Raw genomic sequence first — 23,269 nt, 5'->3', positions numbered from 1 at the left:
GGTTAAGAGTATTTTGATATTTCATGACTGCCAATGAAGAAAATTGTGAAAATGGCTAGCTATTAGATCCTTTATTTATAGATACTTCATAACAGCTACTGTGTTGCCTTCAAGGCATTTGTTTAGTTCACTATATTTTCGCTTTAGTAATTCGTTTGTTATCGTTTTCTAGTTAAAGTTAAGGTTGTTTAAAGTAAATTCGTTGTCTGTGATATATCGCGGCATGCGATGATGTCACACCCGGTTTCGCCGCGTCTTATGGGAAAATACCGGTTTGGAGAAATGGGAAGTGGGGGGCTTATGTGTACAGGATCAGTGCGAGAGAAGTTTTCTTTCTACGCACTAGAAACATTAGTGAAGTAATGCCGTAAGTTCATGAGATAATTGATATGTTGAATTAAAAATGTTAACGCTGATTCTGTAAGTAATGATGGTTGATAAAGTTTACGTTTTTGGTTATTTAAAGAGTTGCGGATAGTTTGAGTTGAAGTGTACTTAAAGCCAGTCGATGGCGTAGGTAGATTCTGACTGTATGTTGCACTTTAATGTAACATAGTTGTTGTAGTTTTACTTTTGCAAGTATTTATGATGTAAATGTGATGTCAAGGAGGGAACAAATACTGTATATACTTTGTATTGTTTTATCAACAGTTTTCACCATACGTTAATGTGGAAGAGTGAGCAGGAAACGGTTAATCTTACTGGTACCGCCTCATTGACTGGTTTATGCTTGGTGTTTAGTTCAGAGTTCTTTTACACCTGTGCGAGAACACTACAGTGAAAAGGCGGCATTACCAGGTGTTTCAAGTGCTGCAATGACAATTCGATCCAGCATCAAGTTGTTTCCATCCAGCGACAGGGGCAGTAGGGCATCAACAAGTAAGGCTGCCCATGCAAGAGCTAAGGCAGAAGCCGCCAAGGTGCGAGCGTTGTATGCTGAACAAGAAGCAAAATTGAAAAAGGAAGCGGCTGCCAAAGAAGCCAAAAACCAGTTGGAAAAGGTAAGGATAGAGTCAGAGTTAGAAGTGCTGACGCTACACCGAGAAGCAGAAGCTGCCAGGGTGGAAGCAGAGATAATAGAAAGTGCTGAAGAAATGCATGTTCTGGTTGACGTAAAATCTACTTCAGAAAAGACCAGATTGGAACGCACAAGCGACTACGTCCGATCTCAAATGGACTTGAAGATTCGTTCTTCCTCTCCATACTTATATGCTAACATCCCACCTCATGAGGAGTCTCAGAGAGGCCCAGTTGCATCACATTCATCTGAGGAAGACAATTTACCCTTGCAACTCCGCGATGAATTCAAGAATGAAAGGGCTGATGACAAATACTTCTCGACACCAAACTTACTAGATTTGGCGAGAGGAGAGGCAAAGACTGAATTCAGAACAGCAAATTCCGTAACAAATGTACACCCACAGTCACATACCCGCTGACATATTCCCCCAGCCAGCATGCCACTAGCAGTTGAACCCATGGCACAGTATTTAGCACGACGAGATCTCATCACTTCAGGACTATTATCAGTTTGACGATAAACCTGAAAATTACCATACATGGTACTCTTCATTCGCCAACACTATCCACGGAGTCCAGCTTGGAGCAACCCAAGAGTTGGACCTTATGACGAAATGGCTGGGAAAAGAATCATGCGAACAGGTGAGCTGCATACGTTCAGTGTACATTAACAACCCCAAGCTAGCCTTACGCAAAGCATGGGAGAGACTTCGGGAGTGCTATGCAGCCCCTGAAATTATTGAAACGGCACTATTTCGACATCTGGAAAATTTTCCTAAGGAGTCAGCCAAGGACCACACGAAGTTAAGAGAGCTCGGATATTTACTCATGGAGATTCAAGGCGCTAAAGAAGATGGCTATTTAACTGGTCTATCATACCCAGATACTTCATACGGGATTAGACCAATCGTGGACAAACTTCCATTTGGGCTGCAGGAAAGGTGGGTGTCTGTTGGCTCAAAGTACAAGGAAGAGAACGATGGTTGATTTCCTCCCTTTGAGTATTTCACTAGGTTTGTGTGCAAGGAGGCGAAGAAGCAAAATGACCCTAGCTTCATGAGTCCAGGTAGCAGTACAATTTACACCAAGCCAGTTAAATCCACTTTGAATAATTTCAACATTAATAAACCTGTCTCAGTGCGTAAAGCTGAAGTCTCTACAACTAACAATGACCCTAGCAAGAATTGTCCATTGTATAACAAACCCCAACCCCTCAAAAATGCAGTACGTTTAGGAAAAAACCCCTTGAAGAGAGAATGGCCCTTCTTAAGGAGAAAAAAATGTTTTAAATGCTGTTCCTCTACCTCTCACCTTGCTAGAGAGTGTACGATCTCCGTGAAGTGCCCGGAATGTAATAGCACTAATCATGATGGGGCCATGCATCCCGGAACGTTACCGCAAACCAACAAAGCTCCTTCACCCTCACAACAGGACGGCGGGGAGGGAGAGGCTCACTCCAGGACAACTGTTGTCAGCTCGAACTGCACAGAAGTTTGCAGTCAAGCTCAGTCAAGCCATTCTTGTTCAAAGATCTGCCTCACTAAGGTATACCCTAAGGGAGCCAAAGACAAGGCCATCAAAGCCTATGTAATTCTGGACGATCAGAGCAATTGCCCACTAGTCAGACCAGAGTTCTTTGACTTGTTCCACATTGAGAGTAATCAGTTCCCATACTAACTGAGAACTTGCTCAGGCAGCGTGGAAACATATGGAAGGAAGGCAGAAGGCTTCCAGCTCAAGTCCCTGGATGGTAAAGTTGTTATTGGTCTCCCTCCACTCTTAGAGTGCAATGAAATTTTGAATAACCGCACTGAGATCCCGACGCCAAGTGCAGTGCTGCACCAGCCACATCGCCACCACATTGCCAAGCACATCCCAGAACTGGATCCAAAAGCAGAAATACTCCTGCTATTAGGAAGAGATGTTCTCCAGGTGCACAAGATTAGGCAGCAGGTCAATGGACCACACGATGCCCCCTTTGCGCAATGCCTGGATCTGGGCTGGGTGGTGATAGGAGAGGTGTGCCTTGGCAACGTATACAAACTGACAGTTAGCATACTCAAGACCAATGTGCTAGAGAGTGGTCACCATGCAATTTTTCAACCCTGCACAAGTTTCATGTGTAACAAGGAAGCACGACAATGCTTTAACAAATGTAAAGTAACTGACAAGACGCTGGGTCAGTCAGTCTTCACTCAAACTGAGCATAATAAACTTGCTCCATCAGCACAAGACACCATTTTCTTAAAAATAATGGACACCAAGGTCTTCAGAGATGAAGCAAATAATTGGGTCGCCCCACTACCTTTCAGAGAACCACGCCAATGCTTGCCAAACAACAAAGAGCAGGCAGTCAAGCGGTTCACGTCCTTGCAAAAAACCCTAAAAAGGAAACCTGAGATGCAGCAACAATACGTAGCATTTATGGAGAAGATCTTCGCTAATGGACATGCTGAAGTAGCACCACCACTGAGGGAAGGCGAGGAGTGCTGGTACCTCCCAACGTTTGGGGTTTACCACCCACAAAAGCCCAATCAGATCAGGGTGGTCTTTGACTCCAGTGCTCAGTGCGCTGGTATCTCCCTTAATGATGTGCTCCTCATAGGCCCCGACCTTAACAATACCCTTCTCGGGGTCCTGCTGCGCTTCCAGAAGGAGAAGGTCGCAATGTTAGCAGACATCCAGCAGATGTTCCATTGCTTCCTAGTACAGGAGGACTATCGCAATTTCCTCTGTTTCTTATGGCACTAGGACAATGACATTAACAAGGAAGTCACTGAGTACCGGATGAAAGTCCACGTTTTCAGCAATAGTCCATCACCTGCCGTGGCCATCTATGGGCTGTGAAGAGCCATCAGAGAGGGCACACAGGAGCATGGCGATGACACCGTTAAGTTTGTAGAAAGGCACTTCTATGTCGATGACAGCTTGATATCACTACAGAAAGAAGATGAAGCAATCGCTCTGCTCCGACGTACACAAGCCTCACTTGCTGAGTCAAACCTCCGCTTGCATAAGTTCGCATCAAACTGTCAGGCAGTAATGGTGGCCTTTCCACACGATGACTGTGCTCTGGCAATCAAAGACCTAGATCTAGATGGAGAAACCATACCCACACGAAGAAGCTTGGGTCTCCTTTGGGAGATTACGACTGACACATTCACGTTCTCTGTGCCGATTGCGATCAAGCCATTTACCCGCCATGGAGTTCTCTCCACTGTCAACAGTGTTTTCGATCCCTTGGGTCTACTGGCACCAGTTACGATCCAGGGAAGAGTCCTTCTCAGAGAACTTTCCTCTGAGCTCTCTGATTGGGATACTCCCCTACGAGGAGGACAAGCAGAGAGCAAGCGGTGGGCCATCATGTTCAGCTGCATGAGTTCAGGAGCGGTACACACTGAGGTCATCGAATCTTTGGATACATCCAGCTGCATTAACGCTCTCAGGCGCTTCTTTGTGCTAAGAGGCCCTGCAAAACAGTTAAGGTCTGATTGCGGCACGAACTTTGTTGGAGCGTCCAAGGAGCTGGGGATGGACAAAATGGTGCAAAAGTACCTCAGTCAGCAGGGATGCAACTGGGAGTTTAACACACCACACGCCTCTCACATGGGAGGCGCATGGGAGCGGATGATTGGTATCGCCAGAAGAATTCTTGATTCAATGTTTCTGCAGCAACGCACCCGACTGACCCACGAGGTACTGTGCACACTAATGGCAGAGGTCACAGCCATTATAAATTCACGCCCACTCCTACCTATGTCTTCTGACCCAGAAAACCCCTTTATAATCTCGCCATCAGTGCTCCTTACGCAGAAGACAGGAGCTCACCCTCCACCTGGGGACTTCTCTGATAAGGATTTGTACACAAAGCAATGGAGACAGGTCCAGGCTCTGGCAAATTGGTTCTGGTCCCGTTGAAGACATGAATATCTACCTTTGTCGCAACACAGACAAAAGTGGACAGAACCCTGCAGGAATCTTCAAGTTGGAGATTTAGTCCTGCTCAGGGACAAGCAAATCGTCTGCAACTGCTGGCCAATGGCCAGAATCACTGCCACATTCCCTAGTAGGGATGGATATGTCAGGAAGGTTGAGTTGAAAACTTTGACCAAGGTGATGTGAAAATTTACCAAAGGCCAGTTGCAGAAATCATTCTACTTCTACCTAAGGACTGATTTAGAGACTGAAGTTTTGTATTATGTTCATTGTGACTTACGAAGGTCAGGCGGGGAGTGTGTTGCCTTCAAGGCATTTGTTTAGTTCACTATATTTTCACTTTAGTAATTCGTTTGTTATCGTTTTCTAGTTAAAGTTAAGGTTGTTTAAAGTAAATTCGTTGTCTGTGATATATCGCGGCATGCGATGACGTCACACCCGGTTTCGCCGCGTCTTGTGGGAAAATACCGGTTTGGAGAAACAGGAAGGAGGGGGCTTATGTATGCAGGATCAGCGCGAGAGAAGTTTTCTTTCTACGCACTGGAAACATTAGAGAAGCAACGCTGTAAGTTCATGAGATAATCGATATGTTGAATCAAAAATGTTAACGCTGATTCTGTTAAAAGTAATGACGGTTGATAAAGTTTATGTTTTTGGTTATTTAAAGAGTTACGGATAGTTTGTGTTGAAGTGTATTTAAAGCCAGTCGATGGCGTAGGTAGATTCTGACTGTATGTTGCATTTTAATGTAATATAGTTGTTGTAGTTTTACTTTTGCAAGTATTTATGATGTAAATGTGATGTCAAGAAGGAAACAAATACTGTATATATTTTGTATTATCAACAGTTTTCACCATACGTTAATGTGGAAGAGTGAACAGTAAATGGTTAATCTTACTGGGACTGCCTCATTGACTGGTTTATGCTTGGTGTTTAGTTCAGAGTTCTTTTATACCTGTGCAAGAACACTACAGCTACATTTCTACAACTGGGTAGATGTTAATATTGTAGCAATATTGGTTGCAACTTGATCAAGATTGCAGCAAGATTATAATGCACAAGCTATAATGGCAGGCCACATTCATTCTTAGAACACTTTGGTAACAAATTTGAAAATATACATTTTTCCTTTAAACACTTTTAATGGTTTAAATGACATTTGATAGGTTTGCAAAAGTTTACAAAAAGTAGGTGGTATTCAGTCTAAGAGGGCTTTCAGTCAAGGCATTCAGCTATGTACCCATACCAAAAATTTTTATTATAGCAGATAGTTGTATCATTACAAGCGCATCCTAGGCACACATTAGAAGAGGGAAAAAAACTTGGCATTAAATCATACTACTGCCCAAAAACTTTAGTCCTATCCATTATTCCTTTTCAGTAGAAGTGGGATGGAAAGGAATTCAAACAACCATAACCATTATGTTACTTTGATACTGGAATCAACTAGAAACCCAGGTATAATAAGGGTTGCTAACTTTAGTTAGACAGTTTGGGCAAGATTATCTCTAATGGAATCAACCTGGTTGTCGGTAATGGTTTAGTTATGCTGCTGTGAATTCAAATCAGAGGTGATCAGCAAACCAGAAGAGTACTGTTTTATTATCTACTGTGCCAGGTTAGCTTATATCTGTCAGTGTGCAGTACGGGTACAAGAATTTGTCTCAGCCTCCTCATTTAGGGAGAAGGAAGTCTTCCAGGCTTCAAAGACCCACAGATTTCAATCAGAATAATTATCTCAGTCAAGTTAGTAAAAACTTCAGACTTAAATACCTTTAGCACAGAAAAATACTTACCTATTCTTGGCTCTGTGTAAGGAAGTGAGTTTGGATTGCTGTAAAATGCTTCTAATTCAAATGGATGTTTTCTGTGAAAGGTGAGTAGCTTTGAAAAGGGGACAGCATGGTTTTTGGGATAAACTTCACAAATCCTAATAAATAAAAATGAAAGAATTTCAACTCAGCAAATGTTATTTAAAAGTCAAAAGCTATTTAATGATATTTAATGATGTATTTTTATGGTTTTGTTTTGAAGGAATTTATGGAAAATAATAGCAAATTAACAATAACCCACTTGAGTAGTTTCTCTTACCCTCCTACTCCATCAGTTTCTGTATTCCAGCTCAGAGAAATTGGGAATGGCATTACATCAGTAATGGAGAATTCACGCACTTTGAAAGCAGGAGAAAGTATTGCACACTGAAAAAAGATATCAAGTTATACATCTGGATTTTTACATGAACTGAATTAACACTAATTTCAAAACACATTGCAGATGAATCTAAGAAAAAAATTATACAGACAAGTAAATATTAGACAAACTATTTTCCCATCCTGTCTGTAATAGTTCAACAGTATATTAACAATCCTTGTTTTAAATTATATTTAATTGGCTTACGTACCAGCAAAATATTAATCATTAAGTTCATATATTTAAAAATTACTTCCAAAGATAGTCTTACTTGTACAGCTAATACATCTGCGAACTTTCTAGATTCTAGAATAATTTGGTGGGAGCTTGAAATTCCCAGTAGTCTGCAGAACTAGCCAGAAGTAAACACAAGCATTCTAACAGACTATTACCTGTAAGGCACAACCTCTGGCAACTGCCTCATCTGCGTTGAGTCTGGTACTGGTAACCTTCCCAAAGAATTTTGCTATCCTTTCTTTAACTGCTGGTATACGTGTGGAACCACCAATTATTTCAACTGTACTGACATCTGCAGGTTTCAGCTGTGTTTGATCCATAAGTGATTCAAGAGTTGTCTCTACTCTTTGTAGTAGGCTTGCACATAATTCCTCAAAGTGAGCTCTGGTGGAATATAGATTTGACATGTGGTTCATTAATTTATACAAATCAAGCCAGGATCAACAGCCTCTGGGATACCTTCTTTCTACAAGCCATTAGTTAGTTAAATTCACATGTCCCTACATTGCGACGGAGTCATAACGCAAAGATTTTTACTCCCTCATTACTCCTTTTTACTCGTGTGTGAGTATTTTCATCGATATATTTAACAAATTCCATCCCATCCAATCCCTTTGCTCTATGGCTGGTCTAGTCGATACTAGGGAAGTTAAAATCTTCCACCGATACTACCCTACTATTCTTACAACAATATGCAATCTTTCAACACATCATTTCTGAGACATTTAGACAGCCAATCAAATTGGCAATGCATAGAATTATACACAACGTTGATAAATGGGACTAGCGTACCTGGGTAAAAAGACAGGCACGGAAGTGGTAGGCTGACAAGCAAAATTCTGCAAAAATGTAGGCTCCAAACACAAGGAAAGTTGTATTTGTCTTGAGGACAGTCTAAAATACTCAATAATTTTCTTCTTGCGGAAGTATTGGGGTTTCTTGCGCAAAGTAATGCTCAACTATAAAAGGTTTTGTTTATTAATTTAGAAGAATGAGGTATATTGTGACTGGAATAGACTGGATTAAGAGAGATTGAAATTGTTAACTTTCATATTACTTCTAGCTGAACATTAAGAAACAGAGTTAGACTTTACAGATTGAACATTAATGAATATATACAGCTCTAAAGGTTATGGTGAAAGGTGATTCAATGGTTTTAGGGAATGACTGCAAACAAGTGGCTTGAGCTAGATGATCTACCATAATTTTCTTTGAATGTAGAGTTGAGGGTAGATATACGTAGGACGAATAGAAAATGACGCTGGAGATATTGTAATGAGAGACACAGAGACGGCAGAGGAACTGAATGCATATTTTACATCAGTCTTCACAGTGGAAGATGCCTGCAGTACATTGGACATTCAAGAGTGTCAGGGGAGTGAAGTATGTGTAAAGAAAATTACAACCGAGAAGGTGCTCAGGAAGCTTAATTGTCTGAGGGCAGATAAATCTCCTGGACCTGATGGAATGTACCCTCGGATTCTAGGAAGTAGCTGGAGAGATTGCGGAGGTATTGACAATGATCTTTCAAGAATCAATAGATTCTGGCATTGTACCGGATGTCTGGAAAACTGCAAAAGTTACTCCGCTATTTAAGAAGGGTGGGAGGCAGCAGAAAGGAAACTATAGACCAGTTAGCATGACGAGTGGTTGGGAACTTGTTGGAATTGACTGTTAGGGATGAGATTACGGAATACCTGGAAGCACATGACAAGACAAGCCAAAGCCAGCATGGTTTCCTGAAAGGAAAATCCTGCCTGACGAACCTACTACAAGCTTTTGAAGAAATTACAAGCAGGGTAGACAAAGGAGATGCAACAAATGTGCTGTATTTGGATTTTCAGAAGGCCTTTGACAACGTGCTGCACATGAGGCTGCTTAACAAGAGCCCATGGAATTACAGGGGAGCTACTAGCATGCGTGGAGATTGGCTAACTGGCAGAAAACAGATAGTGGGAATAAAGGGATCCTATTCTGGCTGATTGCCGGTTACCAGTGGAGTTCCAGTGATTGGTGTTGGGACCATTGCTTTTTATGATGTATGTCAATGATTTGGACTATTGGAATTAATGGATTTGTGGCTAAATTTGCCTATGATACAAAGATAGGTGCAGGAGCAGGTAGTGTTGAGGAAACAAGAGAGTCTGCAGAGAGACTTAGATAGTTTAGGGGAATGGACAAAGAAGTGGCAAATAAAATACAATGTTGGAAGGTGTATGGTCATGCACTTTGGTGGAAGAAATAAATGGGCAGACTATTATTTAGGTGGGGAGAGAATTCAAAATGCAGAGATGCAAAGGCAATCCTTGTACAGGGTATTCTAGAGGTTAACCTCCAGGTTGAGCCAGTGGTGAAGAAGGCGAATGCAATGTTGGCATTCATTTCTAGAGGTACAGATTATAAAAGCAGGGATGTGATGTTGAAGCTCTATAAGGCACTTGTGAGACTGCACTTCAGGTATTGTGTGCAGTTTTGGGCTCCTTATTTTAGAAAGGATCTACTGACATTGGAGAGGGTTCAGAGAAGATTCACGAGAATGATTCCAAGAATGAAAGGGTTACCGTATGAGGAACGTCTGGCAGCTCTTGGGTGGGATGTATTCCCTGGAGTTCAAGGGAATGAGAGAGGATCTCCTAGAAACATTCTGGATGTTAGAAGGCCTGAACAGATTAGATATGCAAAGTTATTTCCCATGGTAGAGGATTCTAGGACAAGAAGGCATGACTTCAGAATTAAATGACATCCTTTTAGAACAGAGATGTGGAGAAATTACTTTAGTTAGAGTTGTAAATCTGTGCAATCTGTTGCCATGAGCGGCTGTGGAGGCCAAGTCATTGGGTGCATTTAAGACAGAGATAGATAGGTTCTTAACTAGCCAGGGCATCAAAGGGTATGGGGAGAAGGCAGGGAGTGGGGATGACTGGAAGAATGGATCAGCCCATGACGGAATGGTGGAACAGACTTGATGGGCCGAATGGCCTGCTTCTGCTCCTGTATCTTATGGAATGTCTGAGTGGTCTGAATGGGTCTCGTGGCCTATTCCTGTTCTTCTATACAATATACCAAGACATTACCACATTTGTAAGTCAGTAAATTATTTGTCACATCTGTAATGATATGCAGCTTTGTTAGTTTTTTTCAGTACTTTACCGATTCATCTTTCCAGCTACATCTATATCATTCATGAAGCATTCAATATTTAAAGGAGTATCCATGGAATTAGCACTCATGAGTTTCTTTAGTTTTTCACATTCTTGATAGAGTCTCAACAAAGCCCGGATATTAGACTTTACATTCAATTTGTACTTGGTTTTAAACTCTGCACAAAAATACTTCACCAATACTTCATCAAAGTCTTGGCCTCCCAAATATGGGTCGAAGGCTGTAGCAAGAACCTGTGTGGAAAAGACACATTTGATGCATTTCTTAAAATTAAAAGAAAGAAATCCAGGAATAAGTGTTACATTGGTTTCACAAGAACTTAAGGCGATTTTGCAAAATTAAGTTCACTCTATTTTTTTTCCCCAAAGTTATATAGGATCTATGGAATTCCAAGCACTTGAAGGGACTTATAATATAGCACAGAATCTTAGAAATAGCTTCAATGAAGATGGAACTCATGAGAACTATAAATTAATAAAGCGTTTGTTGGTCCTCTTGGATTTATAATACTGCATTTTCTAAGCAACATCTTTCCCCATTACTGCCTTTACAAGTTAAAGGTTTCAAAATGTCAGGCATACCAGAATATTGTTTGAACTTTTTCACTAATACACTGCATTTCTAGTTAATAAAATCAAGTTTGCTCTATTACCTCAGCTAATTACACTTAACAAGATGAACTGTCAAAAATTTGGGATGTATAGATAAGTGTAACAATACTCTTCATTTTAGGACAAGTTATGTTGCTATGTACAAAAGATGTTTGACTGAGCATCAGGAGTTTGAAACCAAATTAAAGTGCAATACTTAATCACTGAATCATTGTTAAAGTATATTCAAATTTTACTGAGCTATATGATCAGAAGAGAAACAGCAACTGTAAAAGGCTAGTGAGGGAAAGTTTTTTTTTAAAAAGTGGGTACTAGCAGTAGTAGTATGACACAGGGGATCAGTGGCACTAAAATGTTCCAAAATCAATTGAAAAATAAAAAGTAGGATCCAGTTAAGGAACAAGTGCTGAGAAAATACAAAAGAGGGAAAGAGAGTGTAAAAAGATGAAAATACAGAGGGACTCCTGTTAAAATACCTGCAAGAGATATACACTGTGACTTACAAAAGAGAGCACTTGAAACAGTAAGCCATTGAAGAACCAGACCTAACACGAATTGGTGAGGCATGCCTACACACAAAATCAGGACTAGCATATTTAGAAAATAAAGAGGCAACAGTGGGATCTAAAGTAGCAGCTTGTAAGGCAGGGAATTTCAAATTTGATGTGAAAATTATTTCTCTGGTGTAGCCAAATGGATAGCTGATAGAAAGACAGGAAATGGATTTAAGGGAAAGAATAGTTATTCAAAATGGAGAAACTGGGGGCACCCCCATGAACATCAGTAATGGGACGAGTGATTGCAATTAATGAACCAAAAACGGTAAAACCACAAGACAATCAAGCCTCTTTCACCATTCAATCATAATCGATTTATTATTCCTCTCAATCTCATTCTCCTACCTTATCCTATGCCTTTCAATATTCAATACATTTCAATGAAATCGCCACTCATTCTTTTAAACTCCAGTGAGTACAGGACCAGAGACAGCAAATGCTCCTCATACTTTAACCCCTTCAGTCCTGGGATAATTCTCAGAAGCCTCTTCTGGAACTTCTCCATTGTCAGCACATTCTCTTACATATAGGACCTAAAACTGTTCAAAACACTCCGTGCGGTCCGACCAATGCCTTACAAAGCCTTAGCATTACATCATTTCATATTGTAGTCCTCTCAAAATGAGTGCTAACATTGTATTTGCTTTCCTTACTATTGACTTAACCTGTAAGTTACCTTTTAGTGAATCCTGTATGAGGACTCCTAAATCTCTTTGCATCTCTGATTTCTGAATTTTATCTCCATTTAGAAAATAGTTTACGCCTTTAGTCCTTTTACCAAGGTTGATGACTGTACACTTCCCTACACTATATTCCATTAGCCATTTTGCCATTCTCCCAATCTGTCCAAGTCCTTCTGTAGACTCCCTACTTCTTCAACGCTACTTGGCCCTCTACCTATCTCTGTATTGTCTGCAAACTTGGCCCACAAAGTCATTAATTTTATCATCCAAATAATAGTTAACTGCAGTCATCTCCAAACGTTCAACGTGATGTAAATACCAAAAATAATTTAGGCAAGTAGGTGTACCAATAGCAAATATTTCAATGTAGGTAAATGGAATATTACATGTTTGTAAGTTAGACATTACATAGGAAATAGGAATTCAAATGACATAGGAACTAAGGGATTTGGGAAGAAAATACATAATTGAACAAATCATCATTACAACTTTGGCTTAAACATGGACAAAGAAGCAAATTCAGCTGAAATGAGAACTACTTCAAATGCCTGCTGCAAAGTTGGTGCCAGCCTAGTCAACTTTGTAATGACTTCTTCAAAAACATCTGCGGACTAAAACAGTCAAGCAACAACCTAAAATAATCGTAAGCAATGAATCATTCCTTGCAGGTAATATGCCAAACTCCTTCAATTACAATCCTGGGTTATCTTGGGTCCCACTTGCAGGATCCACCCACCAGAGATGGCAGCACAGTTTTATACAAGCATGAGGGGTAATCCTATTTTACTTTAGACCTATGAAGTCTCATGGCATTAGGTCAAACATGGGCAAAGAAACTCCTCCTGATGACCACCTACTATGCTCCCTCAGCTGATAAAGCAGTGATCCTCCATGTTAAGTAATATTTGAAAGAAACAGTGACGTTAACCACATCAGAAAATGCGCTCCTGGTAGAGACTTCAATTGTCAATCATAAAGGTAGCTACATATTATCATCCCTGGCCAAATCCTGGATGACACAGCTGCCAGTCTGGGTCTGTGGTAGGTAATGAATAAACCAAATGTGAGGGATAAACCAATTGGAACTTTGAAGGTTTTCAGACTGAAGGGGAATAAAGTGATCTGCTGTTTTCCTCCATTATTTTGTCTATTGCTCTGGAACTTTTCTTCACTAGTTTACCTGTGACAAATACAGGATTTGTAAAAGTTTTGATTGTAGTCCTTGCGCAGTCAAGATTTCACCTTTACAATAAGGACATTATGTTGTGCAGTACAACAAACATGCACAATGTGATACGTTCAACAGTTCAAAACTGGCAAACCATCAGCAACACTGGAAAGCTGCAAGCTCACCTGATATATACCCAATTCTACCCCAAATATCAAAACATATATTCTTGTTGTAGTGTTTCATGTATTCCTCCAATTACTTCCTAAATGTCATGTGATTACTTGTCTCTCCATTCAGGCAGTACATTCCCGATTTCAACTATTTTTTGAATGAAACAAAAACTTCAATATGTCAATTTGAAATCTCACAGCACTTAACCCCATTATCATCTGATTGTGGAGAACCCTGCCATGGGGATATTTCTCACTGTTTATAATCCTCAACTCAGAGTGCCCAAGCCTTCCCCAAAGTAAACACCCTAGGTAATGCAAGTCCTCCAAGGCAAAACCCTAGTGAATCTCCTCTTTACCCCTGGCAGTAGGTGGTGAACAAAATTGGTGCAGTACTCTGTTGAAACCCAACAATTGATTTAGCAATAGCACAACCTTCCTTCTCTAGTATTTTATGGCCCATTTAACAAAAGCACATATACACTGTGTCTTCTTAATCACCCTGCTTCAACACTACCTACCTCTCCATTCACCTTCATATCATCCAAACACGTGGCAACAAAGTCATCAATTCCATCATCCAAGTCACTGACATAACATATAAAGAAGTGGTCCCCACACTGACCCCTGTGGAACACCACGAGTCATCAGAAGCTAACCAGACAGGGCCCCTTTTATTCCCACTCTTTGCTTCCTCTCAGTCAGATAATTTTGTATTCATGCTAGTATTTTTCCTATAATACCATGGTCTCTTAGCTTTCTAAAACAGCTTCATACGTGGCACCTTGTCAAAGGCCTTTTGAAAATCCAAGTACACAATCTCCAGTGACCAAGGAAAAACAGGTAGAATAGACAAAGCAAAGAATTCAAATAGGTTAGTCAGGCAAGATTTCCCCTCAGGAAACCATGCTGATTTTGGCCTATTTTGTCATGTGCCTCCAAGTATCCCAAAAACTCATACTTAATAATACACTCCAATATCTTTCCAACTACTGAAGTCAGGCTAACTGACCTATAATTTACTTTCTTCTGCCTTCCTCCCTTTTTAAAGAGTGTGGTGACATATGCAATTTTCTGGTCCTCCAAAACCATTCCAGAATCTAGTAGCTCTTGAAAGATCGTTACTAATGCCTCCACAATCTCTTCAGCTACCTCTTTCAGAACCCTGGGCATAGTCCATCTGGCCCATCTTCTGACTTATCTACCTTCAGACTTTACATCTGCCCAAGCACCTCCTTAACAATCACAACAACATTTACTTCTGCCTCCTGACACTCTCACATTTCTGGCATTCTACTAGTAAAACGAAACTGACACAATACACTGATCAAATCCAACCACTATTACCTCACTAGTATCATTTTCTAGTGGTCCAATTTCCACTTTCACCTTTTAATATCTGAAAAGATTTTTTTGGGTCCTCATATTATCAGCTGGCTTGGCTTTATAGTTAATCTTTTTCCTTCCATGGCTTTTTTTTCTGTTGCCTTCTTTTGTTTTTTTTTTTAAAAAGCTTCCCAGTCCTCCAACTTTCCTCTTTTTTTTTGCTATATTATAGGCACTCTCTTTTGCTTTTATGATGTCTTTGAATTCCTTATTCAGTCATTCTCCCTTTAGAATACTCCATCTTTGGGATGCATCTTCCCTGTAACTTCCAAATTGCTCTTCAGCCATCATCTCTTCCAACTGACTTTTGCTAGCTTCTCTCTCATGCCTCTGTAAATCCCTTTACTTCACTGTAATACCAACACATCTGCTTTTACATCAGTTTTTCCCTCAAACTGCCAGGTAAATTCTGTCATATTATGATCACCGTCTCCTAAGGGTTCCTTTATCTTAAGCTCCCTAATCAAATCTGCATCACCACATAACACCCAATCCAGAATTGCCATTCCCTAGTAAGTTCAACCACAAACTGATCTAAATTCCCTATGAATATTGCAACTTTGCACTTTTTACATGCTTTTCGAACAGTGGCTACTTTTCGGAAGCCGGTATACAAATCTCATCAGGGTCGTTTTACACTTGCAGATTCTTAACTCAATCCAAAAGGATTTGACAATCCTATTTCAACTCTAAGGATTTGATTTCATTTTTTACCAACAGAGCAAAAACGGCCAGATAGTGACCATCCCTAACAAGAAGTTAATTACCTACTGTCAACATTAAATTGATATTGTCATTAATCAGGCTCCTCACAAATACTTTGGTGAATCACAACTGGTAAGAAACTAAAATGGACAAGTACAGATTATAGGATGGATATTCTAATTCAAGTGACTTTCCACCATTTACAAGGAACATAATAAGCAACACAGCATACTCTCCATTGCCTTGATGAATACAGTGCTAAAACTCACGGGGCTCAGTGCCATCTAGATTTTTTTAAAAAAATCAGCCTGCTTGATTTGTATGTCATCAACCACCCTAACTATTCACACCATGAGTACAAAACTGGCTATAATGCATTATCAACTACAAAATACAGTGCAGTTACTTAGCCAAGCTAATCTGACAACAGACACACTTATGACCTCTATCACCATGAAAAAAATATCCATGGTCCCTCTGTCACTTGGTTTACATCCCAAAACGCCTACTCAGCAACACTGTGATTAAAGGATTGCAATAGTTCAAGAGATCAACTTCCCAAAAGCACTAATCTGGACCTTGCTTTTCTACAAGACCCAGATACCAAAAATGAATAATAAAAAAGCTTGTGTAAATAAGAAGCCTTTAAATAAAACAAAGTTAATGTAAAATAAAGAAAACCTAGAGTTGTACCGAAATGCATAGGATAATGAGATTGAAGCCAATCACTCAGACCCAAGGGCATTTTATAGCTGCTCAGGATTATATCCTGAAATCTATCCACCTTCAACTGTTCATAAAAGATGGTAACATTTGGAGTGGATGATTGCAGTGTCAAATTCCACTTTATTCACAACTGAAGAGACTGAGGAAGAGGCGGTTGGCTCACAAATAGAGAAAGCTTGGAGACAGTGCAAGGAGGAGGATAGGCAGGAGATAGAGAAGGGATGCACTCAGACCGATGGTTTGAGTTATTTGTATTTTAATGCAAGGGGTATGATGAACAAAGTGGATGAGCTTAGAGTGTGGATCAGTACTTGGAGCTATGACGTTGTGGCCATTACAGAGACTTGGATGACTCAGGGGCAGGAATGGTTACTTTGAGTGCCAGGCTTTAGATGTTTCAGAAAGGACAATGTTAGGTACCCCTAGGGTTCATTTTTTCTGTGGACAACCACTTTAAAATGTCGGGAGAATGCGACTGGCTTTCGGACGCTGTTGGGGGAGAGTGAGAGGGAGAGGGAGAGATATGATTTAGTATTATGGCTTCTTCGCTAATTATTTACTTTGCTTCAAGGACACTTTCTTTGCCTGATTGTGTGGATTCATGCTGAGACAGCAAGCAGTACCAGGTGATGGACAGCTGCTGGATGGCTGGTACCCCGCCAGGGGAGATAAAAAGCAGGTCTGCTGAGACACAAGCAGACACACCATGGGACACTGAAAGAGTGTTGTGCACCCACCGGAAGGTGGGGGTTTGGAGGATCGATTCGAGGGAATCAATCAGAGTCTCACAGTGTGAAGGCAGACTGGTGGGGGCTTGTGTGTGTGTCCATCCTTGCATGGGTGACAAGCCTACCACAGAAGAATGGTCGCACCTGGTATGGTCACAGTTGGTGACCACAGCAGGACAGGAAGACAACAGAAGGTTTGACTGCAAATGCATCACCTCTTGCTCTCTCTCTCTCCCCCCCCCAATGGTACAACAGCAACTACCTCGACCTAAACTGAACTGAACACTGCACCATCTTAAGACGATTCATTTACCCCTAGACTTCAATAGAGCTTGGTTTTGATTCCTATTTCCACACTTCTGTATATATCATTGCTAACCTATTTTATATATATTTGCATTTTAGAGTATTGTATTACTTAGTTTACTAATAAACACTATTAGTTACAGTAATACCAGACTCCAACGTATTATTCCATTTCTGCTGGTTCAGTAACCCAGTCACGGGGTACGTGACAACAGGAAGGGAGGCAAAAGACTTGTGGGCATGGCACTGTTGATCAGAGATAGTGTGACGGCTGCAGAAGAGGAGGAAGTCAGGGAGGGATTGTCTACAGAGTCTCTGTGGGTGGAAGTTAGGAATAAGAAGGGGTCAATAACTATCATGTGGATGGTCAGAGGCTTTTTTCCAGGACTGAAATGGCTATCACAAGAGGGCACAGGTTTAAGGTGCTGGGGAGTAAGTACAGAGGAGATGTCAGGAGTAAGTTTAAAAAAAATGCAGAGTGGTGAGTACGTGGAATGGACTGTCAGCAACGTTGGTGGAGAAGATACGATAGGGTCTTTTAAGAGACTTTTGGATAGGTACAAGGAGCTTAGAAAAAGAGAGGGCTATGGGTAACCCTAGTAATTTCTAAAGTAGGGACATGTTCAGCACAACTTTGTGGGCCAAAAGGCCTGTATTGTGCTGTAGGTTTTCTATGTAATAACTCTACTGAGTATTTTTTTGTTAATATACACACCCCCCCTCCCCCAATAGCAACAGGGACAACGAGGAGCAGATAGGGAGACAGATTCTGGAAAGGTGTAATAATAGCAGGGTTGTTGTGGTGGGAGATTTTAATTTCCCAAATATCAACTGGGATCTCCATAGAGAAAGGGGTTTAAATAGGGTGGAGTTTATTAGGGAGGTTTCTTGACATAATACGTAGACAAGCCTACAAGAGGAGAGGCTGTACTTGATCTGGTTTTGGGAAATGAAACTGGTCAGGTGTCAGGTCTCCCAGTGGGAGAGCATTTTGGAGATAGTGATCATAATTCTATCTTCTTCACTATAGCATTGGAGAGGGATAGGAAAAGACAAGTTAGGAAAGTGTTTAATTGGAGTAAGGGGAAATATGAGGCTATCAGGCAGGAACTTGGAAGAATAAATTGGGAACAGATGTTCTCAGGGAAGAAATGTGGCAAATGTTCAGGTGATATTTGCGTGGAGTTCTGCATAGGTATGTTCCAATGAGACAGGGAAAGGATGGTAAGGTATGGGAACCGTGGTGTACAAAGGCTGTTGTAAATTTCATCAAGAAAAGAAGAGCTTATGAAAGGTTCAAGAAAATAGGCAATGTTAGAGATCTAGAAGATTATAAGGCTACCAGGAAGGAGTTTAAGATTTAAATTAGGAGAGCCAGAAGGGACCATGAAAAGGCCTTGTGGACAGGATTACAGAGAACCCAAGGCATTCTACAAGTATGTGAAGAGCAAGAGGATAAGATCTGACAGAATAGGACAAATGTGACAGTGGAAAAGTGTGTATGGAACCGGAGGAGATAGCAGAGGTACTTAATGACTACTTTGCTTCAGTACTCACTACGGAAAAGGATCTTGGCATTTTTAGGGATGACTTCAGCAGACTGAAAAGCTTGAGCATGTAGGTATTAAGAAAGAGGATGTGCTGGAGCTTTGGGAAAGCATCATGTTGGATAAGTCACTGGGACCGGATGAGATGTACCTCAGGCTACTGTGGGAGGTGAGGGAGGAGATTGCTAAGCCTCTGGCAATGATCTTTGCATTATCAATGGGGATGGGAGAGGTTCCAGAGGATTGGGGGGTTGTGGATGTTGTTCCTTTATTCAAGAAAGGGAGTAGAGATAGCCCAGAACATTATAGACCAGTGAGTCTTACCTCAGTGGTTGGTAAGTTGATGGAGAAGATCCTGAGAGGCAGGATTTAAAAACATTTAGAGAGGCATAATTATAATTAGGAATAGTCAGCATGGCTTTATCAAAGGCAAGTCGTACCTTATGAGCCTGATTGAATTTTCTGAGGATGTGACTAAACACATTGATGAAGGTAGAGTAGCAGATGTACTGTACATAGATTTCAGCAAGGCATTTGATAAGGTACCCCATGCACAGCTTATTGAGAAAGTAAGGAGGCATGGGATCCAAGGGACCTTGCTTTGTGGATCCAGAACTGGCTTGCCCACAGTAGGCAGAGTGGTTGTAGACGGGTAATAGTCTGCATGGAGGTCAGTGATCAGTGGTCACTGTTCTGGGACCGCCCCCCCCCCCCCAACTCTTCACGATTTGTATAAATGACCTGGATGAAGAAGTGGAGGGATGGGTTAGTAAATTTGCTGATGACACAAAGGTTGGGGATAGTGTGGAGGGCTGTCAGAAGTTACAGCGGGACATTGATAAGATGCAAAACTGGGTTGAGAAGTGGCAGATGGTGTTCAACCCAAGTAAGTGTGAAGCGGTTCATTTTGGTAGGTCAAATATGATGTCAGAATATAGTATTAATGGTAAGACTCTTTGACCTCAAGATACCCCTGATCCTCCACACTGCAGAGGCTATGGGACATTCAAAGCTGCTGTGCAGGTTGACTCTGTGGTTAAGAAGGTATACAGTGCATTAGCCTTCATCAATAGTAGGATTGAGTTAAAGAGCCGAGAGGTAATGTTGCAGCTATAAAGGACCCTGGTCAGACCCCACTTGGAGTACTGTGCTCAGTTCTGGTTGCTTCACTACAGGAAGGATGTGGAAACCATAGAAAGGGTGCAGAGGAGATTTACAAGGATGTTGCCTGGATTTGGGGGCATGCCTTATGAGAATAGGTTGTGTGAACTCAGCCTTTTCTCCTTGGAGCGACAGAGGATGAGAGGTGACCTGATAGAGGTGTATAAGATGATGAGAGGCATTGATCGTGTGGATAGTCAGAGGCTTTTCCCCAGGGCTGAAATGGCTAGCACGAGAGGGCACAGTTTTAAGGTGCTTGGAAGTAGGTACAGCGGAGACATCAAGGTTAATTTTTTTTTGGGAAAAACACAGAGTGGTAAGTGCATGGAATGGGCTGCTGGCAACGGTGGTGAAAGTGGATACGATAGGATCTTTTAAGAGACTCCTGGATAGGTAATAGAGCTTAGAAAAAATATAGGGCTATGGGTAACCCTAGGTAATTTATAAGGTAAGGACATGTTCAGCATAGCTTTGTGGGCCAAAGGGCCTGTATTGAGCTTTTGGCTTTCTATGTTTTCCATTTCCCAGGTAATTAAGTACAGGTGGCTCCCGTTTTTCTAATGTTCGCTTTACGACAGATCGCTGTTACGAAAGTCCTACATTAGTACCTGATTTCACTAACCAAAGAGGATTTTTGCTTTTACAAATAAAGACGCCTGCTTTATATGGGTGTTTACCCCGAGAAAGACCACCATGACTGTGATGCCCCGTGTGTGCGAGTACGTGCCGATTTTTTCCTCCAAATCAATTTCAGCTTGCTGTCTTCCTGATTTTGATAAGTGAAACTACACTGTACATACAATATTTCTACTTTATATAGGCTGTATATTTATTATATCATTCCTGCTTTTACTATATGTTAGTGTTAATTTATGTTTTATGTGTGATTGGGTAGGTTATTTTTTGGGTCTGGAAAATTTTTCCCCCATATAAATTAATGGTAATTGCTTCTTCGCTTTACGACATTTCAGCTTAGGAATGCTCTACCTTCGGATAGCGGGGGAAACCTGTATTCCACATTTACAATCAACATGACACGTACAAAATTCAGGGATGGAATGGCAAATGGGAAGAGGATCTCAACAAGAGTCTTATTACTGTTCTTTTACATCTAATGGGAATACCATTGATGAATTCTTCCCAACATCAACACCTCCAGAGCGACCACTAGCTGGAAACTTAACTAAATTAGGTACATAAATACAACTACCATTATAACAAGTTACAGATTGGAGTAAATAAGTTACTTCTTAATTTTCAAAGCCCTTCTGAAATTGTACATGGCACAATTCGGGAATGTGATGGAATATCTTATTCAGCCTCAATAAAATGGTCACAAAAAACCCCCCACAAGATTATCATATTATGGGGTCATGTAGTATATCTCGTGCTCCCTGTGTAGCCTCCTGTACATTGGTGAGACGTAATGTAGATTGGGAAACCACTGTGCCAAGCACCTATGTTCCATCTGCCAGAAAAAGTAGGATTCCCCAGTGGCCACCCACTTCAATTCTACTTCCCATTCTGACATGTCAGTCCATGGCCTACTCTACTGCCGCAATGAGACCACACTCAGGTTGGAGAAGCCATACATTATATCTCATTTGGTTAGCCTCTAACCTGATGGCACGAACATAGATTTCTCGATCTTCCGGTAATGCTCCCCACTTCCATTCACCATTCCCAATCCCTCTCTCACCTTATCTCCTTACCTGCCCATCACCTCCCTCTGGTGCTCCTTCCCCTTCCCTTTCTTCCATGGTCTTCCACCAGCTATCAGATTCCCCCTTCTCCAGCCCTACATCTTTCACCTGTCAGCTTCCCAGCTCTTTACTTCAACCCTACCCCTCTCCCGGTTTCACCTATCACCTTCTATTTCTTCCTCCCTTCCCCACCTTCTTGCCTGAACTTCTCATCTTTCTTTATCCAGTCCTGATGCAGGGTCTCGGGACTCAATAAAGTATGTCTGTCTGTGTCTGCCCAAAATGCCGACTGTTTACGTTTTTCCATAGATGCTGCCTAGCCTGCTGAGTTCCTCCAGCAATTGTGTGTGTTGCAATAGATTTTTTGGCTGCAGGCATTTTCTGCTCTGCAGGAATTCTATCTGCAGCCACATTTCTGACTTATGAACTGTTAAGGTTATAAATGTTCATAGAAACCCTGCTGCAACTTGGTGAGAACCTCCTGCAAGATACTCTGCAGCAATTTACCAAAGTTCAGTTTACCAAAGAGAAAATCTGCAGATGCTGGAAACCTAAGCAAGGCACACAAAATGCTGAAGAACTCTGCAGGCCAGGCAGCATCGATGGAAAAAAGTACAGTCGACACCTTGGGCTGGGACCTTCGACAGGACTATAAGGTGTTGGAATATAAGGTGTTGTTCCTCCAACCTGAGTGTGGCCCCATTGTGACAGTAGAGGAGGCTATGGATGGACATGTTGGAATGAGAATGGGAAGTGGAATTAAAATTGGTGGCCACTGGGAGGTCCCGCCTCTTCCGACGAATGTGCTGGACACAGAGGCTGGTGGGTGGTAGGTGAGGACAAGAGGAATCCTATCCCTGGTAGGGTGGCAGGAGGATGGGGTAAGAGCAGATGTGCGTGAAATGGAAGAGATGCTGTTGAGGGCAGTATTGATGGTGGAGGAAGGCAAGTCCCTTTCTTTGAAAAAAGGAGGACATCTCCCTCGTTCTGGAATAAAAAGTCTCATCCTGAGAACAGCTGTGGCAGAGATGGAGGAATTGAGAGAAAGGGATGAAAGTTCAATTACAACCAGGTCTCAAAACAAAGCAATTATACATTTTTGAAGAAAATGTGCAAAACTTGTTCAGTTGTAACTGAATTTACACCCATTTAACCAGGTGTAAAACACATAGTTAAGCTGAACATAAACATTTTCAGATAACATCTGCAAATTGTTTGTCAATATTTTGATTATTTACAAATCGTCCTAGTAAATTTCAGGAGTGACTTC

At 41.3% G+C, this 23,269-nt stretch overlaps 2 protein-coding genes across 3 annotated transcripts in view; one reads left to right on the top strand and one right to left on the bottom strand.

The window, feature by feature from the left end:
* wdr95 (WD40 repeat domain 95) overlaps positions 1-5,856 on the top strand; it is a 152,178-nt gene extending 146,322 nt beyond the window's left edge. Inside the window, exon 30 of the mRNA XM_059964092.1 lies at positions 652-5,856. Within this exon, the coding sequence (XP_059820075.1) occupies positions 652-781 (130 nt within the window). The 3' untranslated portion in view covers positions 782-5,856. The remainder of the gene's footprint in view (positions 1-651) is intronic.
* The window catches only part of LOC132391202 (heat shock protein 105 kDa-like), an 84,075-nt gene that overhangs the window by 30,063 nt on the left and 30,743 nt on the right, over positions 1-23,269 (bottom strand). For both annotated transcript variants that reach the window (XM_059964096.1, XM_059964095.1), the window contains exons 7-10: positions 10,534-10,778; positions 7,539-7,767; positions 7,048-7,154; positions 6,753-6,886 (exon numbers count right to left, since the gene is read on the bottom strand). In XM_059964096.1, the coding sequence (XP_059820079.1) occupies positions 6,753-6,886; positions 7,048-7,154; positions 7,539-7,767; positions 10,534-10,778 (715 nt within the window). The remainder of the gene's footprint in view (positions 1-6,752; positions 6,887-7,047; positions 7,155-7,538; positions 7,768-10,533; positions 10,779-23,269) is intronic.

The sequence above is a fragment of the Hypanus sabinus genome, chromosome 3, assembly GCF_030144855.1.
Source record: "Hypanus sabinus isolate sHypSab1 chromosome 3, sHypSab1.hap1, whole genome shotgun sequence".
NCBI classification, from domain to species: Eukaryota; Metazoa; Chordata; class Chondrichthyes; order Myliobatiformes; family Dasyatidae; genus Hypanus; species Hypanus sabinus.
Note: the sequence above shows the minus strand (reverse complement) of the source record. Positions and strands in the feature narration are given on the sequence as shown.